Source organism: Mandrillus leucophaeus, unplaced genomic scaffold (genome assembly GCF_000951045.1).
Source record: "Mandrillus leucophaeus isolate KB7577 unplaced genomic scaffold, Mleu.le_1.0 Scaffold74, whole genome shotgun sequence".
Classification (NCBI taxonomy): Eukaryota; Metazoa; Chordata; class Mammalia; order Primates; family Cercopithecidae; genus Mandrillus; species Mandrillus leucophaeus.
Genome location: NW_012108030.1, coordinates 292,437 through 315,990, shown reverse-complemented (window position 1 = coordinate 315,990; position 23,554 = coordinate 292,437). Strand labels below are relative to the sequence as shown.

At 41.6% G+C, this 23,554-nt stretch overlaps 1 protein-coding gene across 1 annotated transcript; it reads left to right on the top strand.

Annotated features, from left to right (window-relative positions):
• The first annotated feature begins 616 nt into the window (after positions 1-616).
• Positions 617-21,653, top strand: ZNF480 (zinc finger protein 480). The gene is made up of 5 exons (XM_011965848.1): positions 617-707; positions 12,109-12,235; positions 14,274-14,402; positions 19,682-20,998; positions 21,316-21,653. Exons 1-4 carry the CDS (start codon positions 636-638, stop codon positions 20,959-20,961), a joined length of 1,608 nt encoding a protein of 535 aa, XP_011821238.1. The 5' UTR covers positions 617-635; the 3' UTR covers positions 20,962-20,998; positions 21,316-21,653.
• The last annotated feature ends 1,901 nt before the right edge of the window (positions 21,654-23,554 follow it).

The following is a 23,554-nucleotide window of genomic DNA, read 5'->3' as shown; positions in this document are numbered from 1 at the left end:
GAACTCCTGACCTCAGGTGATCCACCTGCCTCAGCCTCCCAAACTGTTGGGATTACAGGCATGAGCCACCATGCCTGGCTGACACTGGCAGTTTAGATATGCCAATGAGAAGCTACCACATGCATCTTTTAAGTGGAATAAATAGAGTTCAGTACTGTTTGAAGTTCCAGGCATCCAATGGGGGACTTGGGACATGTCCCTCATGGATAAGCAGATTCCACTGTGTTCTGTATCTGGCGCTGAGCACCAAGGCTCTGTGTCCTCCATTTCTGAGTGATTACATGAGTCTGGGATCCATAGAAATGGGAGTGGGGCTGTGCTCTGCATGGGGTTTGGTCAGGGCTGGGTCTGGCCCTGAAGGGGAGCTTAGTCCAGGCCAGCTCCCCACTGCTGCAGCGTGCATGTGGGCATCCCTAGGAGGGGAGCAGATTCTGAAGAAAAGAGTAAAAAACTCACTTGTTGTTCTTTCTGTAGGAGTTTCTTGTCCCTGCATCAACTCTGGTGCAGCGGACAGTGAGGACATTTTCCACAGGGTGAGGTCTAACCTGTGTGTGTGGTTGTGGCACAGGAAGAGGGTGTGGTTCTAAGCCCTAAACAGCATATTTTTGACATTTAGGATTGACTTCTAAAGAGTCATGCTGTGTGATGAAAAAGCCCAGAAGAGAAGGAAGAGGAAAGCAAAGGAGTCAGGGACGACTCTTCCTCAGGTGAGGTGATATTCTTGGTGGATTTTTCTGTCTCCTTTGTTTCAGAAACGTTGGGCCTTGGAGTTGGGAATCTTCTCTGAGTCTGACAGGTTTGCTTGCACTCATCTATGCCTTCCCTCAGTGCTGAGACCAGCTCGGTCATGGGGACCCTAACCTACTGGCGGTAGAGGAATTAAAGACACAGACACAAGACAAAAGTAGGATCAGGGGCCAACAGCCTTTACAGCTGAGAGCTGCAAACAGAGTTTGACCCATGTAGTTATTGACAGCAAACCATTGATAAGGATTGTTTCTATAGATTATAGATTAACTAAAAGCATTCCTTACAGTAAACAAAACATTCTTAATGAGGAGTAGAGAAACAGGCTCTGGCTAATTATCTGCAGCAAAAATGTGTTGTTAAGGCACAGGCCACTCCTCCTATTGTTTGTGGCTTGAGCAGTTTTCCACTCCGGGCAGGCCAGGTGTTCCTTGCCCTGCTCCAGTAATCCAACAACTTGTAGCAGTGTGCGTCATAGCCATCACAAGCATGTTTCATTGCTGCAAAAATCCTGTTTATGGCCAGTTTCTTTAAAGCCTGTTTATGACAGGCTTAGGGCCTGTTGCTAGCATGTCCCCCTTTCTGTTTTTGCAAAGCGATAAAGGCAAAGGCTGCTTTGTCATGGTGGGTTACTTCTCACAGGATTTGGGATCCAGATCTGCAGACTACACAAAGACAAACAACACAGATTAAAAGCACAATCATCGTTGAAATCAGAGCCTCCAAGTGTCTCGATCCGTTTTAATGGGTTAATAGCTGCTAATCTGCCTGCAGCTCCTTCAAGCTCTTTTTTTTTTTTTTTTTTTCTTGAGGCGGAGTCTCACTCTGCCTGTGTCGCCCAGGCTGGAGTGCAGTGGCCGGATCTCAGCTCACTGCAAGCTCCGCCTCCCGGGTTTATGCCATTCTCCTGCCTCAGCCTCCTGAGTAGCTGGGACTACAGGCGCCCGCCACCGCGCCCGGCTAGTTTTTTGTATTTTTTAGTAGAGACGGGGTTTCACGGGGTTAGCCAGGATGGTCTCGATCTCCTGACCTCGTGATCCGCCCGTCTCGGCCTCCCAAAGTGCTGGGATTACAGGCTTGAGCCACCGCGCCCGGCCTCCTTCAAGCTCTTTAGTTCCTGGAATTAGCATCAGATGTGCCTGAGAGACTTGAAGTACTTGTTCCTTCAGTTTTGCAATATCCAAAGATAAATTTCCAGTATGACCCTTTAAATGTCTCTTAACTCTTTCCTACTCTTGCTCTGTTTCATTATACAGATGAGGAGTAATGTAAGAATCAGAAGTATTCCAATCACATTGTAACCGCATTCTATATTCTAGACTAACTAACTACTCGATCTCCTAGCCACATTACAGTTTGTTGGAGATCACTGATTTGATTAGGTAGTTTTTGGTCTGTATTAGTTTGGGAATTCCACAGCAAAGTAGAATTTTTCTGCCGATTATTTACATAGTCTGCTGTTTGTACTGTGGAATGCAAAGTAACTCCAGCTACCGTGGCAGTAGCTGTGACAGCAATCAATCCCATGATGATTAAAATTAAAGTGGCAATGAAACGCCGAGAGCACCTCAAATTCTTTTTTCTTTTTGAGACGGAGTCTCGCTCTGTCACCCAGGCTGGAGTACAGTGGTGTGATCTCGGCTCACTGCCAGCCCTGCCTCCCGGGTTCATGCCATTCTCCTGCCTCAGCCTCCTGAGTAGTTGGGACTACAGGTGCCCACCACCACACCCAGCTAATTTTTTGTATTTTTAGTAGAGATGGGGTTTCACCATGTTAGCCAGGATGGTCTTGATCTCCTGACCTCGTGATCAGCCCGCCTCGGCCTCTGAAAGTGCTGGGATTACAGGTGTGAGCCACCACGCCCGGCCGAATTCTTTTGAAGAATTTCAGTAATAATATGTACAGAAGGAGAGGCTTCCTAAGGACAGGAAAGCTTTATGGGTATCCATACTCCTTCTTGGGCTGTTACCACTAAAATAGAATGATCAATATTATACAAGGAAGAATTCACACAAGAAAACAATCTACATTCTTGACAAGTCACATGATAGTTAGGGACATCAGGTTTTAAATCACCCACTACAAACAGGAAAGGAGGCCTTATTGTCAGTCTTGACATGGCTGCAACTGGGGGGTCCTCACGTTCCTCCCAAAAATCTCTTCCTCAGCATCTGGCTCATGATAAGGCTTCAGGTGTCTTGATGATATCCAAATCGGCTGCTGGTTTTGGCCTGGAGATACACAAGCATAACTTCTACCCCAAGTTATTATTTTACCTATTTCCCAACTTTTTGTTATCGGATCTCTCCACCAAATCAGTTGTTGCACTTCCATCTTTGCAGCTGATTTCTGTAGATGCTGTTAGTTGCTGATAGCATCTGGACTTTAGGCAGGCTCGAAAAATTTAAAGTCAATAATGCTAGATTCAATTGCATATTTTGGGTTCCATAATCACTGTTCCCCACTTTCTGTTTTTGTAATTGCTGTTTTAGGGGGAGATTCATTCTTTCCACAATGGATTGTCCTTGTGAATTATATGGGATGCCAGTAATGTGTTTAATATGCTATAGAGAGAAAAATCTAGCTGGAGCTTCACTAGTACAGCCTGGGGCATCATCTGTTTTAACAGAAGCTGGAATGCTGATCACTGCAAAGCATTGCAGAAAATGCCATTTAACACAGGCAGAAGATTCCCTTGTTTGACAGGTAGCCTAAACGAAGTGAGAAAAGGTATCTACACATGCATGCACATAAGCCAATTTACCAAAAGAAGGAACATAAATGACATCCATTTGCCAAAGACAATTAGGTTCCAATCCTCGAGGATTAACTTCTCCTGTAAAAGATGAGGAATGCACCATTTGGCAAGTTGGGCATTGCTGGATAATAGCTTTAGCTTCTTCCCAGGTAATGCTGTATCTGCATTTGAGACCAGAGGCATTAACATGGGTTAAATTGTGAAAGTGTCTAGAATTAGATACTGCAGTAGCAACTAGGCGATCAACCATTTGATTCCCTACAGTTAAAAGTCCTATAAAGTGTGTGTGAGTTCCAATATGAGTAATGTAAAAGGGTGCATTCTATTCCTAACTGGTTTGTAATTGGGTAAATAAAGTCATTAGTTGTTAATCTGTATGAAATCGTAACTGAGCATTTTTAATTAATTGTGTGGAATGGACTACATATGAAGAATTAGAAATTACATTGACAGGCAGCTTAAAAGCAGTCAGTAGCTTAATTACAGCTACAAGCTCCACTTTTTGAGCTGAAGTATAGGGCGTCTGGAAAACTTTAGTTTTTGATCCAGAATAAAAAGCTTTACTATTACTAGACCCATCTGTAAAAACATTTTCAGCACTTTTAATTTGTTTAAATTTAGTTATTCTAGGGAGAATCTAGTTAATTTTAAAAATTGAAATAATTTTGTTTTTGGAAAGTGATTATTAAGAACACCCACAAAATCAGCTAACTGGGTTTGCAAAGTAAAATTATTTATAAAGGCTTCGTAAGAGGGTCATATCCATGCAATTTCGCAATTCCATGCAATTTAGCAATTCAAGTTCTCCTATTGCCTATCAGAGTAGCAATTTGATCCAAATAAGGACTTAGCATCCGTGAATTAGTATGGGGAAGAAAGAGCCATTCTACCAAGTCCTGCTCTTGGACAATAACACCAGTAGGTGAATGCTGAGTTGGAAAAATCAGTAAGTCTAAAGTCTTTTCTGGATCTACTCTATTTATTTGAGCTTTATATACTTGTTTTTCAATCAGTTGTAACTCTGCCTCAGCCTCCTTTGTTAATTGCCAAGGGCTAGTGAGACTAGGATCTCCTTTAAGGATAGAAAATAGATTACTCATTGCATAGGTAGGAATGCCTAGAGCAGGTCGTATCTAATTAATGTCCCCTAGTAATTTTTGAAAGTCATTCAGTGTTTTCAGTTGATCCTTACATATGATTACTTTCTGTGGCAGTACTGTAGTGTCATTTACTAAGTAGTGTCATTTACTATCGTAGTGTCATTTACTCCCCAAGTCGGAGTAAGGAGTACTTGTCCTGAATTTCGTCAGGAGCTATAATTAAACTGGCACGAGAAATCAAATTTTGTAAGTGATTGTAACATTGGAGTAATATTTCCTGAGTGGGGGCAGCACAAAGAATATCGTCCCATTGTTTTCCTTTTTTGCATTTTGGACATATTCCAGGCTTAGCAGTTATCTTTTTCCCCCCAAACTGGTGGCCTGACTTGGTGATTTTTTCTACAGTCTTTTTTAGTATGACCATGTTTCCCACATTAAAACAAGCTCCAGGAAATGGAGTATTTCCTTTACCCACTTTCATTCCTGCCATTGCCTGGGCTAGCAGAGTAGCCTTATGCAGATTACCTCCGATACTATCACAAGGTTTAATATAGTCAACCAAATGTGCTTTTCCCCTAATAAGTCGCAGAGTGACTTGGCACTCAGGATTGGCATTGTCGAAAGCTAATAACTGCAATACTATGTCCTCAGCAGCTGCATCTGCGATCACTTTTTTAAGAGACTCCTGTAATTTAGTTATAAAATCTATATACAGTTCTTTCAGTCCCTGCTTTACAGCACTTGAGGGGTATTGTTCCCGCCTGAGGTGATTTTTTTCCCAAGCTCTAATGCACAGTCCTCTAAGCTGCTCTATGGCATCATCCTGCATAAGCCTCATCTGCCCACCAAGTTTTAAATTGTAAGAACTGAGCAGGAGTTAGACAAGCTCAAGTAAGTGCATCCCAATCAGTAGGAATCATTTGAATGGAGAGAGCAACATTCTTTAACAATCCCATTACAAAAGGAGAACCTGGTGCATATTGATTAATAGCTTGTTTAAATTGTTTAAGTATTTTAAAAGGAAGAGGCTCAAATGTAGCCATAATATTCCCCTGTTAATCAGGTGGGTGTATTCTAACAGGGAACTGCCAAGCATCCATATCACCCTCTCGTCTAGCTTCCTGGATTCCTGCCTGAATAGAACCGAGAGCAGTCCCTTGAGGTGCTCCTTGAACAGTCACTGGGGCAACTACTTTTCACCCAGTGTCCTCTGGAAAAGAAAGATCTGGAGGGTCAGGCCACTCTTTTTCTTCAAAATGATGAGGGGATGTAGATGGGTACGGACAAACCTCTCCCTCCTTTGCTGCTTTAGCTGGCAAGGAAACCTGCTCTGTCACTTCTTCTGTTACTTCGTTACATGCTCCTTCTTCCTCTGATTCCTCCTCCTCATCATCTGTGTGGAAAGGCTCCAAGGTGGAATGAACCAGAGCTCACACTGACCAGACAGTTATAGGAATATCCTCAGTACCATCATTATATGCCTTCTTCGGTGTGCTGCCTACCTTTTCCCAGACCTCTACATTCATAGTTCGTTGGTCCGGAAACCAGGGGCAATATTTCTTTACCACACCTAAAAACCTGCATGAGTCAGCTAGTGCTAACCTTTATTCCTCCTTTTCTTAGGAGCTGCCAAAGCAGGCTCAAATAAGCTTCATGTCTGCTTGACCCTTTTCCCATTGTTACCCTGATGCTTCTGAGCTCCTCTTTTACCATGGGGATTGCTTAAGAGTACTCGGGTGTCCTCCAGCATAGTTCCACGTTCTCCAGCTCTGGCGACCCTTTGATTTGGGTTCGAGTCCCACATTGGGCGCCACTTGCAGGGACCAACTTGGTCGTGGGGACCCTAACCTAGTGGAACTAGAGGAATTAAAGACATAGACGTAAGAATAGAGTGTAAAGTACAATCGGGGCCAACAGCCTTCAGAGCTGAGAGCTGTGAACAGAGTTTGACCCACATATTTATTGACAGCTAGCCATTGATAAGCATTGTTTCTATAGATTCTAGGGTAACTAAAAGCATTCCTTATGGGAAACAAAACATTCTTAGCGAGGAGTAGAGAAACAGGCTCTGGCTAATTATCTGCAGCAAAAACATGTTGTTAAGGCACAGGCCACTCATGCTATTGTTTGTCGTTTGAGCAGTTTTCCACTCCGGGCAGGCCAGGTATTCCTTGCCTTGCTCCAGTAAACCAACAACTTGTAGCAGTGTGTGTCATAGCCATCACGAGCATGTTTCATTGCTGCAGAAATCCTGTTTATGGCCAGTTTCTTTAAAGCCTGTTTATGACAAGCTTAGGGCCTGTTGTCAGCACCTCAGTCCCTCTTATCTCACTTAGATTCCATCTCCCATTACCCAGTGACATGAACTGGGGATGAGGCTCCACCGGGCATGGTTCTGGGAAGGGCTTATTCCCTAACATGGATGGAGATGGGGTGTGGGCCCCGTGGCATTAGAGCTGTTGGACAGTAGGGATTGTTCAGGGGCCACATCTGAGTGCACCATCACCTCTCTGTAGACCAGAAACTGCACATAGAAGTCATGTATTATTGTGCACAAGCACCTAGTAAATTGTAGGAAAAGAGTACAGGAAGGAGAAACCTTTTCTGCCTGATTTTTTGTTTTGTTTTGTTTTTTGAGACTGAGTCTCTGTCATCCAGGCTGGAATGCAGTGGTGCGATCTCAGCTCACTACAACTTCTGTCTCCCTGGTTCAAGTAATTCTTGTGCCTCAGTGTCCTGAGTAGCTGGGATGCCAGGTGCCCACCACCACACCTGGCTAATTTTTGTATTTTTAGTAGAAATGGGGTTTCAACATATTGGCCAGGCTGGTCCTGAACTCCCGACCTCAGTTGATCCACCTGCCTCACCTTCCCAAAGTGCTGGGATTATAGGTGTGAGCCACCATGCCCAGCCTTCCTGCCTGATTTTTACTACATTTGAAGCTAAATGCCTTTCCCAGTTTTTTACGTCTAGCTTGGTTCAGGGAGGATGTTCTCTCATCATCCTCAGCATGTACCTCTCCCAGAGACTGATTTTCCTTCAGGGGGTCTCCTGCACCAGCTATGTTAGGCAAAGAATATGGTAATTTTGCTCAGAGATTGGAGCAGATTTTTTTTTTTTTTGTAATTAGAGAGGAGGAAATAATAGTCTTGTCCACCAATTATTATCATTTTTTTCAACATCAAGTTATATATAAATTTGTCTTACAGGAAAACTCCAAATGTACAGGTTAGGCCATCAAATACAAAGCATTCCCTGTCCTAAATGTCTAAGTGACATGTAAATAGTTGTTATGGGAGGGAGTCTTCAACCCTCCCTCAGTCTCACTGGGGACCCACTGCTGTCAGCTCTGTCAGGAGTGAGAGCAAGTCCTGTAGAATTATATTTATACAACATTATGGTGTTTTACGTAAAATTCTCGGTGATAGTTTTATGATACTTTATTCTGTAAGTTGTGAAAATTTGCTCCTTTACACCCTCATGTGAACGTTGTCTGAATTAAAAATCAGTCACCTCTCTGTTTTTAGTGTCTGACTTGGTTCAGGGAGGATGCACTCTGGACAGCCCAGCTGGAGACTCTGGAGGTCCCGCGCCTTATCTGGGATGCGTCCTCTCTGGGCTTTGCTTGTTACCTCCTCACTGAAGGGTATGACCAGGTTCTGCTTAGGAGTTCCCCTTTCTGCACCTGCTCTGCAGCCTGTGTGGGGCAATAGGAAGCTGGGGTCTGCACCGCCACCTAGTGTCTGCCTGCATTACTGCTGGCTCTGGTTTATGCTGGTGCCTTTGTTCTCAGTGGCTTCCTGACCTGGGGCCCTGTTACTTCAAAGCTTACTCAGTCCCCTGAAAAGTCAGAAGGTTGGAAAGACATTCCCATTGTTTTCCTCTCTCAGGAGAAATCTAGAGTTCGTGGTATCCTCTGGATGATGGCGTGTCATGCCTGGGCAGGGGTTCTGGTGAGCGTGTGTCACATATTTTCACAATCAGCTCCCAGTAGGTTGACTTGGTACTGGTGCACCTCTGGGTGCAGCCTCCTGAGTGTCTTCTGGATTTCTCACAAAGGCAATTGGCCCACATATTCTTGTTTAAGTTGTGTCTACATGGATTAAAAATGGTCCAGGGCTTCCTGTTCCTCTGTCTTGCTGACATTACTCTTTTAGTAGAGTTGCAGGTTTCTTACACAGGTCTGGAATGTCTTCTAGTTAGGGGCCATGTATATTTCCTAAGGGAGATGTCAGATGTATCTTTACTGTATGTGTCATTTTATAAATATTGCTGCTAAAGAAGGAAACTTTTTTCAATATATTTTTTCTTTTTTAAAATTTATTTTCTTTTAATTCTTTTTTCCTTCTTTCTTTTTGAGACAGAGTCTTGCTGTGTCACCCAGACTGGAGTGCCTTGGCAAGATATCAGCTCACTGCAACTTTTGACTTCTGGGTTCAAGCAATTCTCATGCCTCAGCCTCAGAAGTAACTGAGATTACAGGTGCCCACCACCACGCCCAGCTAATTGTTTATATTTTTAGTAGAGATGGGGTTTCACTATGTTGGCCAGGCTGGTCTCGAACTCCTGACCTCAAGTGATCCACCTGCGTCGGCCTCCCAAAATGCTGGGGTTACAGGCGTGAGCCACTGCACCAGGCTAATATATTCTTATTAGTTAATATGCTAAAATGACATTCTTTGTCTTGTTTACAATAATTTTATTAATTATATATATTTTTAAATCCAGCTTTTTCCTGCCCCCAACCCCCACTAATTTTTTTTTTTTTTAACCTCTCCTTCTGGTCCCTGCTCAGGCATCCTATGCAGTGGTGATTGGCTGTAGCACAGACCAGCCCCCTTTTCCCTGCCTTAAAGTTGAGCAAATGTCTGCAATGTTTACTGCTGATTATCATGTTTCATGAGATGTTCTTGCTTAATGATATTGTTGTTTTTGTTTTCGAATTTTATTTTTGGCCTTGTTTTTAATTATCTAGTAATTTCTTAAGATGTATACTGCTGAGATATTTTGACTTACTTTGTTAAATTATTATATAATAATAAATTTTCTATCATGCATTAATGTTTTATTTTATTAATGGAATATATTGATAAGCCCCATTGGGCTTTTGTAAATACCTAAACACGTAAATTTTTTGGACATAATTATTATATTTATGTAAGTTGGGGTCAATCACATGTGTGTAGAATCCCAGCTTCTTGGGAAGCTGAGGCAGGAGGATCCCTTGAACACAGGAGTTTGAGACCACCCTAGGCAGCGTACTGAAACCCCATCTCAATTTTTTGAAGTATTATATATAATCATATTTTTTATATAAATAGAGATGGGATCTTTCTGTGTTGCCCAGGCTGTTCTCAAACCCCTGTCCTCAAGCAGGCCTTCCACCTTGGCCTCCCAAAGTCCTGGGATTACAGGTAGAGCTACCATGCCCAGCCTGCATTTATATTTTTGAATCTGGGTATTTAATAGAGATTGGAGTTCAACTTTCTGTGTTTTTTATCGTCTATAATTTTTTAATGGCTTAATATACAACCAGGTTTATAAACTAAATTGAGTACAGCTTTTACATTTTTGTTGCAAACATGCTGAAATGTACATAGCAAAAATAACAATGACAGGTGGGTGCAGTGGTACAAATCTTTAGTTCCATATACTTGGGAGGCTGAGGAGGGAGAAATATTTGAGCCCAGGAGTTCAAGGCTGTAGTACACTGTGAATAAGCCACCACCATGCAGCCTGGACAACATAATGAGACCCTGTCTCTAAGAATTAAAAAATAAAAGTGATGACAAATGTCATCTAAAAAATAGATTATTGACAGACAACTCCTATTTCAGTTAATGTGTATAAGTGTATACGTGTGCTAGTGTATATGGGTCTAAGTGTACATATTTATGTGTGTACATGTGACATGTGTCCATGACTGCACAGATGAGCAAGCCTATGGTTTTATTAAGACACATCATCATTTTTATGTATTTTATTTTTTTAACAGTTGAAATTACATTTCAAATATTTTCCATGACCTCAGATATTATCCTACATCATCATGTTAATGAGTTGATAGCTGTGAATAGTAGCATATTATGGGATACATGTGTGTACTCATATATAATGACCTTTTATGAAGGTCCATGATTTTATCCCTAAACTTGTTTTAACTTTTTTCTTAGGTAATTGTCAGTTTACTTTTGATGCTGATCTGTTCATTGTTTGATTCCTTTGGTTTGGTTCTAATGTCCGGACACCTGGGATGCAGTGCTTACTCTGCTGTTTTTAGTCCTTACACCTGGGGCAAGTTTCTTAGAGTATCTGTGACACAGTTGTCTTCTCAGTAAGACAGGGACAGGTGTTTCTTTCCTGGGCTTTAGTTGTTATAGCAGTTAGTACATGTAAAGCATTTAGAGTAGTGCGTGTCTCATGGGAAGTGTTCAAAAGCTTTAGTCATTGCTATTGTTATCATCACAGTTTTATACTTCTTTTTTTTTTTTTTTGAGTCAGAGTCTCACTCTGTAGCCTAGGCTGGAGTGCAAGTGGCGTTGATGTTGGCTCATTGCAACTTCCGCCTCCTGGGTTCAAGCGATTCTCTTGCCTCAGCCTCCTGAGTAACTGGGGTTATAGGCACCCACCAGTACACCCAGCTGATTTTTGTATTTTTAGTAGAGACGGGGTTTCACCACGTTGGCCAGGATGGTCTCGAACTCCTGACCTCAGGTGATCTGCTGCCGTGGCCTCCCAAAGTACTGGGATTACAAGCATGAGCCACCATGCTTATAATTCTTTTTTTTTTTTTTTTTTTGAAGCCACTGTGGACATCGTCCTCTCCGAAGACACCACTTGTATAGTAGTGGTGGTGTTATTGGTAGATATTCAGATCAGGTAGATACTGAATATCACTTGGAGTGTAAAAAATAATGTCTAATCCTTCTATAGAGATTACCATGGGTTACTTTTTTATTTGTATTTCTTGTATGTCCACAAAATGAAAAATCTATATTGATTTTTAAAATATAACTTATTTTGGAAAAGCATAATAAAACACAACTCACAGGCTGGGATGGTGGCTCACACCTGTAATCCCAGCACTTAGGGAGGCCGAGATGTTTGGACCACTTGAGATCAGGAGTTCAAGACCAGCCTGGCCAACATAGTGAAATTCTGTCTCTTCTGAAAATACAAAAATTAGCTGGTGTGATCGTGTGCACTTGTAGTCCCAGCTACTTGGGAGACTGAAGCACAAGAGTTGATTGAACCCAGGAATTGGAGGTTGCAGTGAGCCGAGATCACACCACTACACTCCAGCCTGGGCAACAGAGCAAGACTCTGTCTCAAAAAGAAAAAAAAAAAACATTTACAGACACATAACTACATCACAAATACCTTAATTAGATTCGTCAGAACATTCTCTTCAATCAAATTAATCTTTATAACTCCCTTCTCATTTTGAGTGAAGATAAATACCCTTTACATATCCTGTTGGTGAAATGTGTTTTTCATTTTAGGGACATTTGACATTCAGGGATGTGGCCATAGAATTTTCTCAGGCGGAGTGGAAATGCCTGGACCCTGCACAGAGGGCTTTATACAAGGACGTGATGTTGGAGAACTACAGGAACCTGGTATCCCTGGGTGAGGATTGTGCCCCTGCAGAAGCCGGGATCTGCCCTTGGTTATTTCAGCATTTTCCCTTGTGTGCCTCCTGGGAGCGCCTGCATTGTTTGACTGACATTAAGCAGGAGAATCACTTGAACCTGGGAGGCAGAGGTTGCGGTGAGCCAAAATCATGTCATAGCCAGCCAGGGCAACAAGAGCGAAACTCTGTCCTCCCGCCAAAAAAAAAAAAAAAAAAAACAAAAAAAAAACCTTACTGACTCGGGCTGGGACCAATGGCTCACACCTGTAATCCCAGCACTTTGGGAGGCCGAGACGGGCGGATCACAAGGTCAGGAGTTCAAGACAAGCCTGACCAACATGGAGAAACCCCATCTCTACTAAAAAGGCAAAATTAGCTGGGCATGGTGGTGTGTGCCTGTAATCCCAGCTACTTGGGCGGCTGAGGCAGGAGAATTGCTTGAACCTGGGAGGTGGAGGTTGCGGTGAGCTGAGATCAAGCCATTGCACTCCAGCCTGGGCAACAAGAGTGATCCTTGCTTTCTCCCTTTTCTCCTGTCTTATAAACTAGTGAAAAGGGGAGGTGGCAGAGAAGCTGGGAAGGACAACAGGAAAAGTGGTGGTCTCATTCCAATCCTAGCACTTTGGGAGGCTGAGATGGGAGGATCTCTTGAGGCTAAATGTTCAAGACTAGCCTGGGCAACAGAGTGAGTCCCAGTCTCTCTTAAAAATTACACACACAGCTGGGCACAGTGGCTTACACCTGTAATCATGGCACTTTGCGAGGCCAAGTCGAGCAGATCACCTGAGGTTGGGAGTTCGAGACCAGCCTGACCAACATGGAGAAATCCTGTGTCTTCTAAAAATACAAAATTAGCTGGGCTTTGTGGCACATGCCTGTAATCCCAGTTACTCGGGAGGCTGAGGCAGGAGAATTGCTTGAACCTGGGAGTTGGAGGTTGTGGTGAGCTGAGATCGCACCATTGCACTCCAGCCTGGGCAACAAGAGTGAAACTCTGTCTCATAAAAAAAAAAAAGAAAGAAAAAAAGAAATCTAAAAATCTTGTTGACTCAGAAATGAAAAGCTCCATAGTGTTTTCTGGAGTTGAAATGTCGATTTTCTTCAGAGGTTCTGTCCCCTTCATTATACATCATTGGGTGGTACCAGGGCTGAGCTATGCATAAAACCTTTTTTGTTGGTTTTTGAGATTGAGTCTTGCTGTCACCCAGGCTGGAGGGCACTGATAACGATCTTGACTCACTGTAGCCTCCACCTCCCAGGCTTAAGCAATTCGCCTTAGCCTCCCTAGTAACTAGGATTATAGGCACCTGCCACCACACCCGGCTAATTTTTGTATTTTTCATTTTTACAGTGCTGGCCAGGCTGGTCTCAAACTCCTGGGCTTAAGCAATCCACCTGCCTCAGCCTCCCGAAGTGCTGGGATTACAGGCATGAGCCCCTGCACCCAGCTGCATAAAACCTTATGGCAAACTTCAGATACCCACTTCCCTGTTTTCTGCTCCTGTGCTTTTTTTTATGTTTTGTTTTTTTGAGACGGAATGTTTCACTCTTGGAGGCTGGAGTGCAATGGCGCAATCTCAGGTCACTGCAACCTCCGCCTCCTGGGTTCAAGCGATTCTCCTGCCTCAGCTGCCCGAGTAGCTGGGATTACAGGCATGCGCCACCACACTCGGCTAATTTTTGGTTTTTTTTTTGTATTTTTAGTAGAGACGGAGTTTCTCCATATTGGTCAGGCTGGTCTTGAACTCCCAACTTCAGGTGATCTGCCCGCCTCAGCCTCCCAAAGTGCTGCGATTACAGGCGTGAGCCTCTGCGCCCGCCCTCTACTTCTGTGCTTTATACTCAGTAGTTACTGGGAAGGGGCTTGATGTCTGCTTGTTATAATATTCCCTAAGCATTCAGAAGGAGGCAGTCTGTGGATGAATTTGTGAAACGTTATTCTTGATTCATTTGTGATATCCTCTGTCCTTCCTACACATAGGGCTTGGATTTTGGAGATGCCACAGCACATTTTGATTCTTTTTTTACAAACAGGAATCTCTCTTCCTGACCTGAATATTAACTCTATGTTGGAGCAAAGGAGGGAGCCCTGGTCTGGTGAGAGTGAAGTGAAAATAGCAAAAAATTCAGATGGGAAGGAGCACATCAAAGGTGTGAACACAGGTAAGAGCTCAGATGGGCAGGGTGGAAGCCATGCTGTTGTTTGGGCTTTTTGTTTTGTTTTCTTTTGTCTAATTTTGGTTTTTTGTTTTTATTTTTGTGTTTTGTTTTTTTTTTTGAGACGGAGTTTCACTCTGTTGTGAAACAGAACCTGAGAGGTGGAGCAAGACTCGGTTTCAAATAAATAAATATATATATATTTTGTTTATTTGACTGGAGACCTTTTCCTTCCTTCCTTCCTTCCTTTCTCCCTCCCTCCCTCCCTCCCTCCCTCGCTCCCTCCCTTCCTTCCTTCTTTCCTTCCGGAATTTTGCTCTGTTTCCCAAGCTGGAGTGCAGTGTCGCTATCTCAGCTCACTGCAACGTCCGCCTCCCAGCTTCAAGGGATTCTGCTGCCTCAGCCTTCCAGGTATCTGTGATTACAGGCACCTGCCACCAGGCCCAGCTAATTTTTGTTTGTATTTTTAGTAGAGACGGGGTTTCACCATGTCCAGACTGGTCTCGAACTCCTGACCTTAAGTGATCCGCCCGCTTCAGCCTCCCAAAGTGCTGGGATTACAGGCATGAGCTATCGTGCCCAGCTTATTTTTGTTTTTCAGATACAAGGGTGTTGCTATGTTGCCTATGTTGATTTTGAACACCTGGGCTCAAGCAATCCTCCTTTCTCAGCCTCCGTAAGTACTCTGATTATGGGCGTGAGCCACGATGCCTAGTCTTATTTTTTTTATTTTGAATTTAGATTTAATTGATTACCAGTAATATTTAACTCATTCCTCCTACAGTTTCACTCTCTCCCCTCTCCCTTTCTGTTCTGTTTGTATGAATTTCAGTATTTTAGATACTCAAATGGAATCATACAGTATTTGTCTTTTTATGACTGGCTTATCTCAGTGTAGTGTCTTTCAGGTTCATCTATTTTGTAGCACATCAAGAAATTTGTATACTCTTTCAGGACTGAAGAATGTTTTTCTATTTGTCTGTACCACAGTTTAACTATTCATCCATTGGTGGACACCTGCATTGCGCCTACCTCTTTATTATTTTTAATAATGCTGCTATGAACATGGGTTTTTGTTGTTGTCGTCGTCGTTTTTTGAGACGGAGTCTCGCTGTCTCGCCCAGGCTGGAGTGCAGTGGTGTGATCTTGGCTCATTGCAACCTCTGCCCCCGGGGTTCAAGTGATTCTCCTGCCTCAGCCTCCCAAACAGCTGGGACTACAGGTGCCCACCACCATGCCTAGCTAATTTTTGTATTTTTTGTAGAGACGGGGTTTCACCATATTGGCCAGGCTGGTCTCAAACTCCTGACCTCATGATCCACCTACCTCGGCCTCCCAAAGTGCTGGGATTATAGGCATGAGCCATCGTGCCTGGCCTTGAACATGGATTTTTAAGTATCTCTTCAAGATGCTGTCGTTATTTTTATTTTATTTTTCATTTGTGTGTGTGTTTGTTTGTTTGTTTGTTTGAGATGGAGTTTCACTCTTGTTGCCCAGGCTGGAGTGCAATGGCGCAATCTCGGCTCACTGCAACCTCCACCTCCTAGGTTCAAGCAATTCTCTTGCCTCAGCCTCCTGAGCGGCTGGGATTACGGGTGTGCACCACCACATCCAGCTAATTTTTGTATTATTAGTAGAGACAGGGTTTCACCATGTTGGCTAGGCTGGTCTCAAACTCCCCACCTCAGGTGATCCACCTGCCTCGGCCTCCGAAAGTAGTAACATTACAGGCATGAACCATTATGCCCGACTTTTTAGTTTTTAATCTGTATACCCAGATGTGGAGTTGTTACGTATACTAATCATTTGATTTTAGATTCCTTCAGAAAATATCATACTTATTTCCAAAGTGACCGCACCATTTCACATTTCCACTAACAGGAGCACAAAATTCTCCTATTTCGCCATATTTTCGACAACACTTGTGATTTTCTGGTGTTTCATTTTTTTTTCCTTTCTTGACAATAAATATTCTATATAGGTATGAGGTGATATTCTGTATGTGTGTGAGGAAAAATATTCTATGTTTTCTATTTGCATTTCTCTAATGATTTGTGATATTTTGCATTTTCTCATATGGTCATATATCACCTTTGGAAAAATGTGTATTTCTTTCTACATTTCTTAATTGGGTTATTTGTTTTGCTTTGTAAGAGTTATTTATATTTTTTTATTTTATTATTTTATTTATTTATTTATTTAAGATGGAGTCTTGCTCTGTCACCGAGTCTGGATGCAGTGGCGTGATCTCGGCTCACTGGTACCTGTGCCTCCCAGGTTCAAGCAATTCTTCCACCTCAGCCTCCCAAGTAGTTGGGATTACAGATGCACACCACCATGCCCGGCTAAATTTTTGTATCTTTAATACAGATGGGGTTTCACTGTGTTGGCCAGGCTGGTCTTGAACTCCTGACGTCAGGTGATCCACCTGCAGCCGCCTCTCAAAGTGCTGGGATTATAGACATGAGCCACCACATCCGGCCTGTATATATTTTAGATCTTAAGTTTTTATTACAGATATATTATGCAAATATTTTCTCACATATGGTAGGTTTTCTTTACATTTTGGTAATTGTTTTCTTCCATCCACAATAGTTGTCAATTTTGTCATAGTGCATCGTGTGTATTTTTACCTTCTTTCCCATACTGTCAGTGTTATATCTGGGGAAACATTGAATCCAATCTCATGAAGCTTTTTACCTACGGTTTTTTCTAGGAGTTTTATCATTTTAGGTCATGAATAGACTTTAAGTTAATTTTTGCACAGGGTGTAAAGTAAGGGTTCAGCCTCATTCCTTTGCATATGGGCATCCTTTTTCTTCAGCACTATTTATGATGAAATGACTGTCCTTTCCTTATTACATGATCTTGGCATTTTGATTGAACATCATTCGACCAAGTATTTGAGGGTTTGTTTCTGACTTCTCTGTTCTTGCTTTTTTTTTTTTTTTCATGAGGGTATGGATTATCACTCTGTTGCCCATGCTGGAGTGCAGCAGTGTGATCTCGGCTCACTGCGACCTCCGCCTCCTGGGTTCCAGTGATTCTCCTGCCCCAGCCTCCCAAGTAGCTGGGATTACAGGCGTGCGCCACCATGCTTGGCTAATTTTTGTATTTTCAGTAGGGATGGGGTTTCACCATGTTAGGCAGTCTGGTCTCAAACTGCTGACCTCAAGCAATCTGCCTGCCTCGGCCTCCCAGACTGCTAGGATTTCAGGTGTGAGCCACCGCGCCTGGGTCATTTTTTACTTTTAATAGAGAATTTTATCTTCTCATTTGGTTTACTGGTACTGTCTGGAATCCTTTTATTTCATTTTGAAGGTCTTTCTGTAGCATTTCTTGTTGGACAGGTCTAGGGTACTAATGAACTTCCTTAACTCTTCTTTATCGAGGAAAGTCTAAATTTCTCCTTTATTTTTGCAGCTTACTTTTGCTCCATATAGTATTCTTGGTTGATTTTAAGCACTTTCAGTATGTTATCTCACTGTCTTCTGGCATGCAAAGTTTCTGCTGAAAAAAAGTACATAGTCTTACACATTTTCCTCTAAATGGCAAATATCTTTTTTTGTTGCTGCTGTCAAAATTCTTCCTCTGTCTTTGATGTTTGATAATTTGTTTATAATTTATCTCTGCGTGAACATCCTTGGGTTAATTTTAATTTGAATGGTCAAGGTTTTTGAATTGTATATTCAGGTCTTTCTTCAGAATTGGGATTTGGACAATTATTTGGACATTATTTCTTCAACTGCAATTTCTGATCCTCTGTCTTCTCCTTATGAACCTCTAATAATTTGTATATTGTTGTGCTTGAGAGCATGCAAAAAACCTGTTAGCATTTATTTGCTTTTCTTCATTGTTTTTTGTTTTTGGTCTTTGGAGCTGATTATATATATGTGTGTGTGTGTGTGTATATATATGTGCGTGTGTATATATATATGTGTGTGTGTGTGTATATATATATATTTTTGGGAGGGGGACAGACTCTCACTCTGTAGCCCAGGCTGGAGTGCAATGGCACGATCTCGCCTAACTGCAACCTCTGCCTCCTGGATTCCAGCGATTCTCCTGCCACAGCCTCCTGAGTAGCTGGGATTACAGGTGCGTGCCCCCACACCCATCTACTTTTTGTATTTTTAGTAGAGATGGGGTTTCACCATGTTGATCAGCCTGGTCTCGAACTCCTGACCTCATGATCTACCTGCCTTGGCCTCCCAAAGTGCTGGGATTACAAGCATGAGCCACTGTGCCTGGTGGAGCTGATACTTTTGAATAACCGATCTTTAAGTTTGCTCATTCTTTTCTGTGCTCTATCCATCTGTTGTTGAGCACCTAATGAATTTTTACTTTATTGTGTTTCAGCTCCAGAATGTTTTTTATGTTTCCTCCTTTGTTTAATATCCTCCTTCTCATGTATTATTTTTCTGATTTCATTTAGTTGTTTATCTCTCTCTGATAACTTTTAGCTTATTAAGAATCTTAAGGCAGTTGCTTTAAATATTTGTCAAGGGCCAGGTGCAGTGCCTTGTGCCTGTAATCCCATCATTTTGGGAGGCCAAGGCAGGAGGATCACTTGAGCCAAGAAGTCTAGGCAATATCATGAGACCTTGTCTCTAAAAGAACACAGAAAAAACTTGCTGAGGCTGAGTGCGGTGGCTCATGCCGGTAATCCTAGCACTTTGGGAGGCTGAAGCGGCTAAATAAATATTTGTCTAGTAATTTAGAGAGCTGCCTGTCTTTTTCTAGGTTTGGCTTTATTTATTTTTTAGCCATAATTCTCTTTCCTTTTGTAGGCCTTGTAATTTTTGGATTAGGTTTGGTAAAATAACTACTTCTGTCAGTTGTTTTGTATAAGAGTTGGTCAGAGGGAGATCTTTTCTAATTAGCCTGTTGTAAAGGGTGTGGGAACACTCACTCCTTTTCCGGGGATGTGCCTTTCCTAGTTTTGTGCATGTACTGTTATTGTGTATACCACTTCTCTTAAGTGTCTTATTTTCCCTAAGAGACTTGTCCCTTCTTTTTCTCAGAAGGTTTCAATTCCTGTTCTATCTGTCTGCTCATAATCCCTCTCAAACTCACCCATAATCCTCTGACTCCTACAGATTTCCCAGCACTCCAGTGCATCACCTTACCCTTTTCTGTTTTCAGCACTGCCAACATGATGTACAGAGTGTGCTGATATTTCTTCCAATGTCTGAGTCAGATGAGGCAGATTCTAGTTTTTTCATCAGACTCTAAACATGCCAGAATTATGGGGTCTGAATTTTACTCTTTTCTTGCTTTCCTAGGGAGCAGCTACGCCTTGGGAAGCAATGCAAAAGACAAACCAACTAAAAAACAACTTGGAGTATCCTTTCACTTACATCTGTCTGAACTGGAGCTATTTCCAGATGAAAGGGTAATAAATGGATGTAATCAAGTTGAAAACTTTATCAACCACAGTTCCTCTGTTTCCTCTCTTCAAGAAATTTCTTCCAGTGTCAAAACCCCCATTTTTAATAGGAATGATTTTGATGATTCTTCATTTCTCCCACAAGAACAGAAAGAACACATTGGGGAAAAACCTTATGAATGTAATGAGCATAGCAAAGTCTTTAGAGTGTCTTCCAGCCTTACCAAACATCAAGTAATCCATACTGCAGAGAAACCTTACAAATGTAATGAATGTGGCAAGGTCTTTAGTCGCAATTCACACCTTGCAGAACATTGGAGAATTCATACTGGAGAGAAGCCTTACAAATGTAATGACTGTGGCAAGGTTTTTAGTTACAATTCAAACTTTGCACGACATCAAAGAATTCATACCAGAGAGAAGCCATTTGAATGTAATGAATGTGGTAAAGTCTTCAGCAATAATTCTTACCTTGCACGACATCAAAGAATTCATGCTGAAGAGAAACCTTACAAATGTAGTGAATGTGGTAAGGGCTTCAGTCACAAGTCATCTCTAGCAAATCATTGGAGAATTTATACTGGAGAGAAGCCTTACAAATGTGATGAATGTGGCAAGGCCTTCTATAGAATTGCGCTCCTTGTACGACATCAGAAAATTCATACTGGAGAGAAACCTTACAAATGTAATGAATGTGGTAAGGTCTTTATTCAAAATTCACACCTAGCACAACATTGGAGAATTCATACAGGAGAGAAACCTTACAAATGTAATGAATGTGGAAAAGTATTTAATCAACTTTCAAATCTTGCACGACATCGAAGAATTCATACTGGAGAGAAGCCTTACAAATGTAATGAATGTGGTAAAGCATTTAGTGAGTATTCAGGCCTTTCAGCCCATCTTGTAATCCACACTGGAGAGAAACCTTACAAATGTAATGAATGTGGCAAGGCATTCAGACACAAGTTATCCCTAACCAATCATCAGAGAATCCATACTGGAGAAAGACCTTACAAATGTAATGAATGTGGCAAGGTCTTCAATCGAATTGCACACCTTGCACGACATCGGAAAATTCATACTGGAGAGAAACCTTACAAATGTAGTGAGTGTGGCAAGGCCTTTAGTCGCATTTCATACCTAGCACAACATTGGACTATTCATATGGGATAGAAACTACAAATGTAACAAATGTGTCAAAGAATTTAGTGTGGGCCGGGCGCGGTGGCTCAAGCCTGTAATCCCAGCACTTTGGGAGGCCGAGACGGGTGGATCACAAGGTCAGGAGATTGAGATCATCCTGGCTAACACGGTGAAACCCCATCTCTACTAAAAAATACAAAAAAAAAAAAAAAACTAGCCGGGCAAAGTGGTGGGACGCCTGTAGTCCCAGCTACTCGGGAGGCCGAGGCAAGAGAATGGCGTAAACCCAGGAGGCGGAGCTTGCGGTGAGCTGAGATCTGGCCACTGCACTGCAGCCTGGGCACAGAGTGAGACTCCATCTCAAAAAAAAAAAGAAGAATTTAGTGTGCACTCAAGCCTTACTACTCATGTTTTATTCCATTTTGCAAATGCAAAGAATATGACAAGGTATTCAAACACAAGTTTCTCTAATAATTCATCAGATAATTTATACTGCAGAGACTTCCCTATTGTAATGAATGTGTGGAAAAGTCTTCAACAAAATTTCACACCTTGCAAAAGGAGATATAAAAAAACACAACCAGAAATGACAAAGGAGACATTACCACCAACCCCACAAAAATACAAAAAACCCTCAAAGATTACTATAAACACCTGTATGCACACAAACTAGAAAACCTAGAAGAAATTAATAAATTCCTGGAAAGATATAACCCCCAAAGATTGAACCAAGAAAAAATTGCAACCCTGAACAGACAAATAATGAGTTCCAAAATTGAATCAGTAATTAAAAACCTGTCAAACAAAAAAGCTCTGGACCAGACAGATTTATAGCTGAATCCTATGGGATGTATAAAGAAAAGCTGTTACCAGTCTTACTGAAACTGTTCAAAAATGTGGATGCAGAGGGTCTCCTCCCTATCTGATTCTATGAGGCCAGCATCATTCTAATACCAAAACCTGACAGACACAATGAAAAAAGAAAACTTCAGGCTGGTATTCCTGATTAATATAGGTGAAAAAATCCTCAACAAAATACTTGTAAACCAGATCCATCAGCACATCAAAAAGCTAATCCAACATAATCAAGCATGCTTTAGTGTTGGGCTGCAAGGTTGGTTCAGTATACACAAATCAATAAATGTGATTTATCACATACACAGAACTAAAAACAAAAACCACATGACCATGATCATCTCTTTAGATGCAGAAAGGGTTTTAATAAAATTCAACATCCCTTCATGTTAAAAACCCTCCACAAATTACACATTGAGGGAACATACTTCAATAAGAACCATCTATGATGGACCCACAGCTAAAACAGTACTGAATGAGCGAAAGCTGGAAGCATTGTCCTTGAGAACTGGAACACGACAGGGATGACTACTCTCACCACTCTGATTCTACATAGTACTGGAAGTCCTAAGCTTAGTGGTCAGGCAAGATAAAGAAATAAAAGGCATATAAAAATACGAAGAGAGGAAGTCAGTTTCTCTTGCAGGAGACATAATTCTATATTTAGAAAACCTGTAGTCTCTGCCCAAAGGCTCCTAAGATCTGATAAACAACTTCAAAAAAGTTTCAGGATACAAAAGCTATGTACAAAAATTAGTTGCATTTCTATACACCAGTAATGTCCAACTATGAGCCAAATCAATAATGGATTCCCATTCACAGTAGCTGTAGCTTTTTGTAAAAAGTATAAATACCTAGGAATACAGCCAACCAGGTATGTGAAAGATTTCTGCAATGAGAATTACAAAGCAGTGCTCAAAGAAATCAGAAACAATACAAGCTGAAAAATAGCCCATGCTCATGGATAGGAAGAATCAATATTGTTAAAATACTGCCCAAAGCAGTTTACAGTGTCAATACTATTTCTGTCAAACTACCAATGGCATTTTTCACAGAATTAGAAGAAAACATTCTAAAATTTATTTGGAACCACAAAAGCCCAACCTAAATAGTAAAAGCAATCCTAAGCAAAAAGAGCAAAGTTTGAGGTATCACACTACCCAACTTCAAACCATACTACAAGGCTACAGTAACTAAAACAGCATGGTACTGGTACAAAAAGAAACATAGATCAATGGAACAGGTAAGAGAACCCAGAAATAGAGGCATATATCATGTGATCCTCAACAAAGCTGACAAGCAATGAAATAAGAACTTCATTCAATAAGTGGTGCTGGCATAACTGGCTAGCCATATGCAGAACATTGAAACTGGACCCCTGTCCTTCACGATTACAAAAATCAACTCAAGATGGAGTAAAGACTTAAATATAAAACCTAAAACTATTAAATCCCTAGAAGAAAACCCAGGAAATGCCATTCTGGACTTAAGCACTGGAAAAGACTTAATGATGAAGACCCCAAAGCAATTGTAACAAAAACAAAAATTGACAGGTGGGACCTAATTAAACTAAATAACTTCTGCACAGTGAAAGAAGCTATTAACAGAGTAAACAGACTACAGAATGGGAGAAAATGTTTACAAATTGCATCCGACAAATATCTAATCCAGAATCTCTTATAAAGAACTCAAATCAACAATGAAAAAACAACCCCATTAAAAGCTGGGCAAAGCACATGAATAGATGTTTCTCAAAAGAAGACATACA

Excerpts from the sequence above, each read along its gene's own strand:
- ZNF480 (XM_011965848.1), top strand. The coding sequence starts at position 636 with ATGCTGTGTGATGAAAAAGCCCAGAAGAGAAGGAAGAGGAAAGCAAAG. Across the intron at positions 708-12,108 it reads CAGGGACGACTCTTCCTCAG|GGACATTTGACATTCAGGGA; the intron begins GTGAGGTGATAT and ends TTTTCATTTTAG. Across the intron at positions 12,236-14,273 it reads CAGGAACCTGGTATCCCTGG|GAATCTCTCTTCCTGACCTG; the intron begins GTGAGGATTGTG and ends TTTTACAAACAG.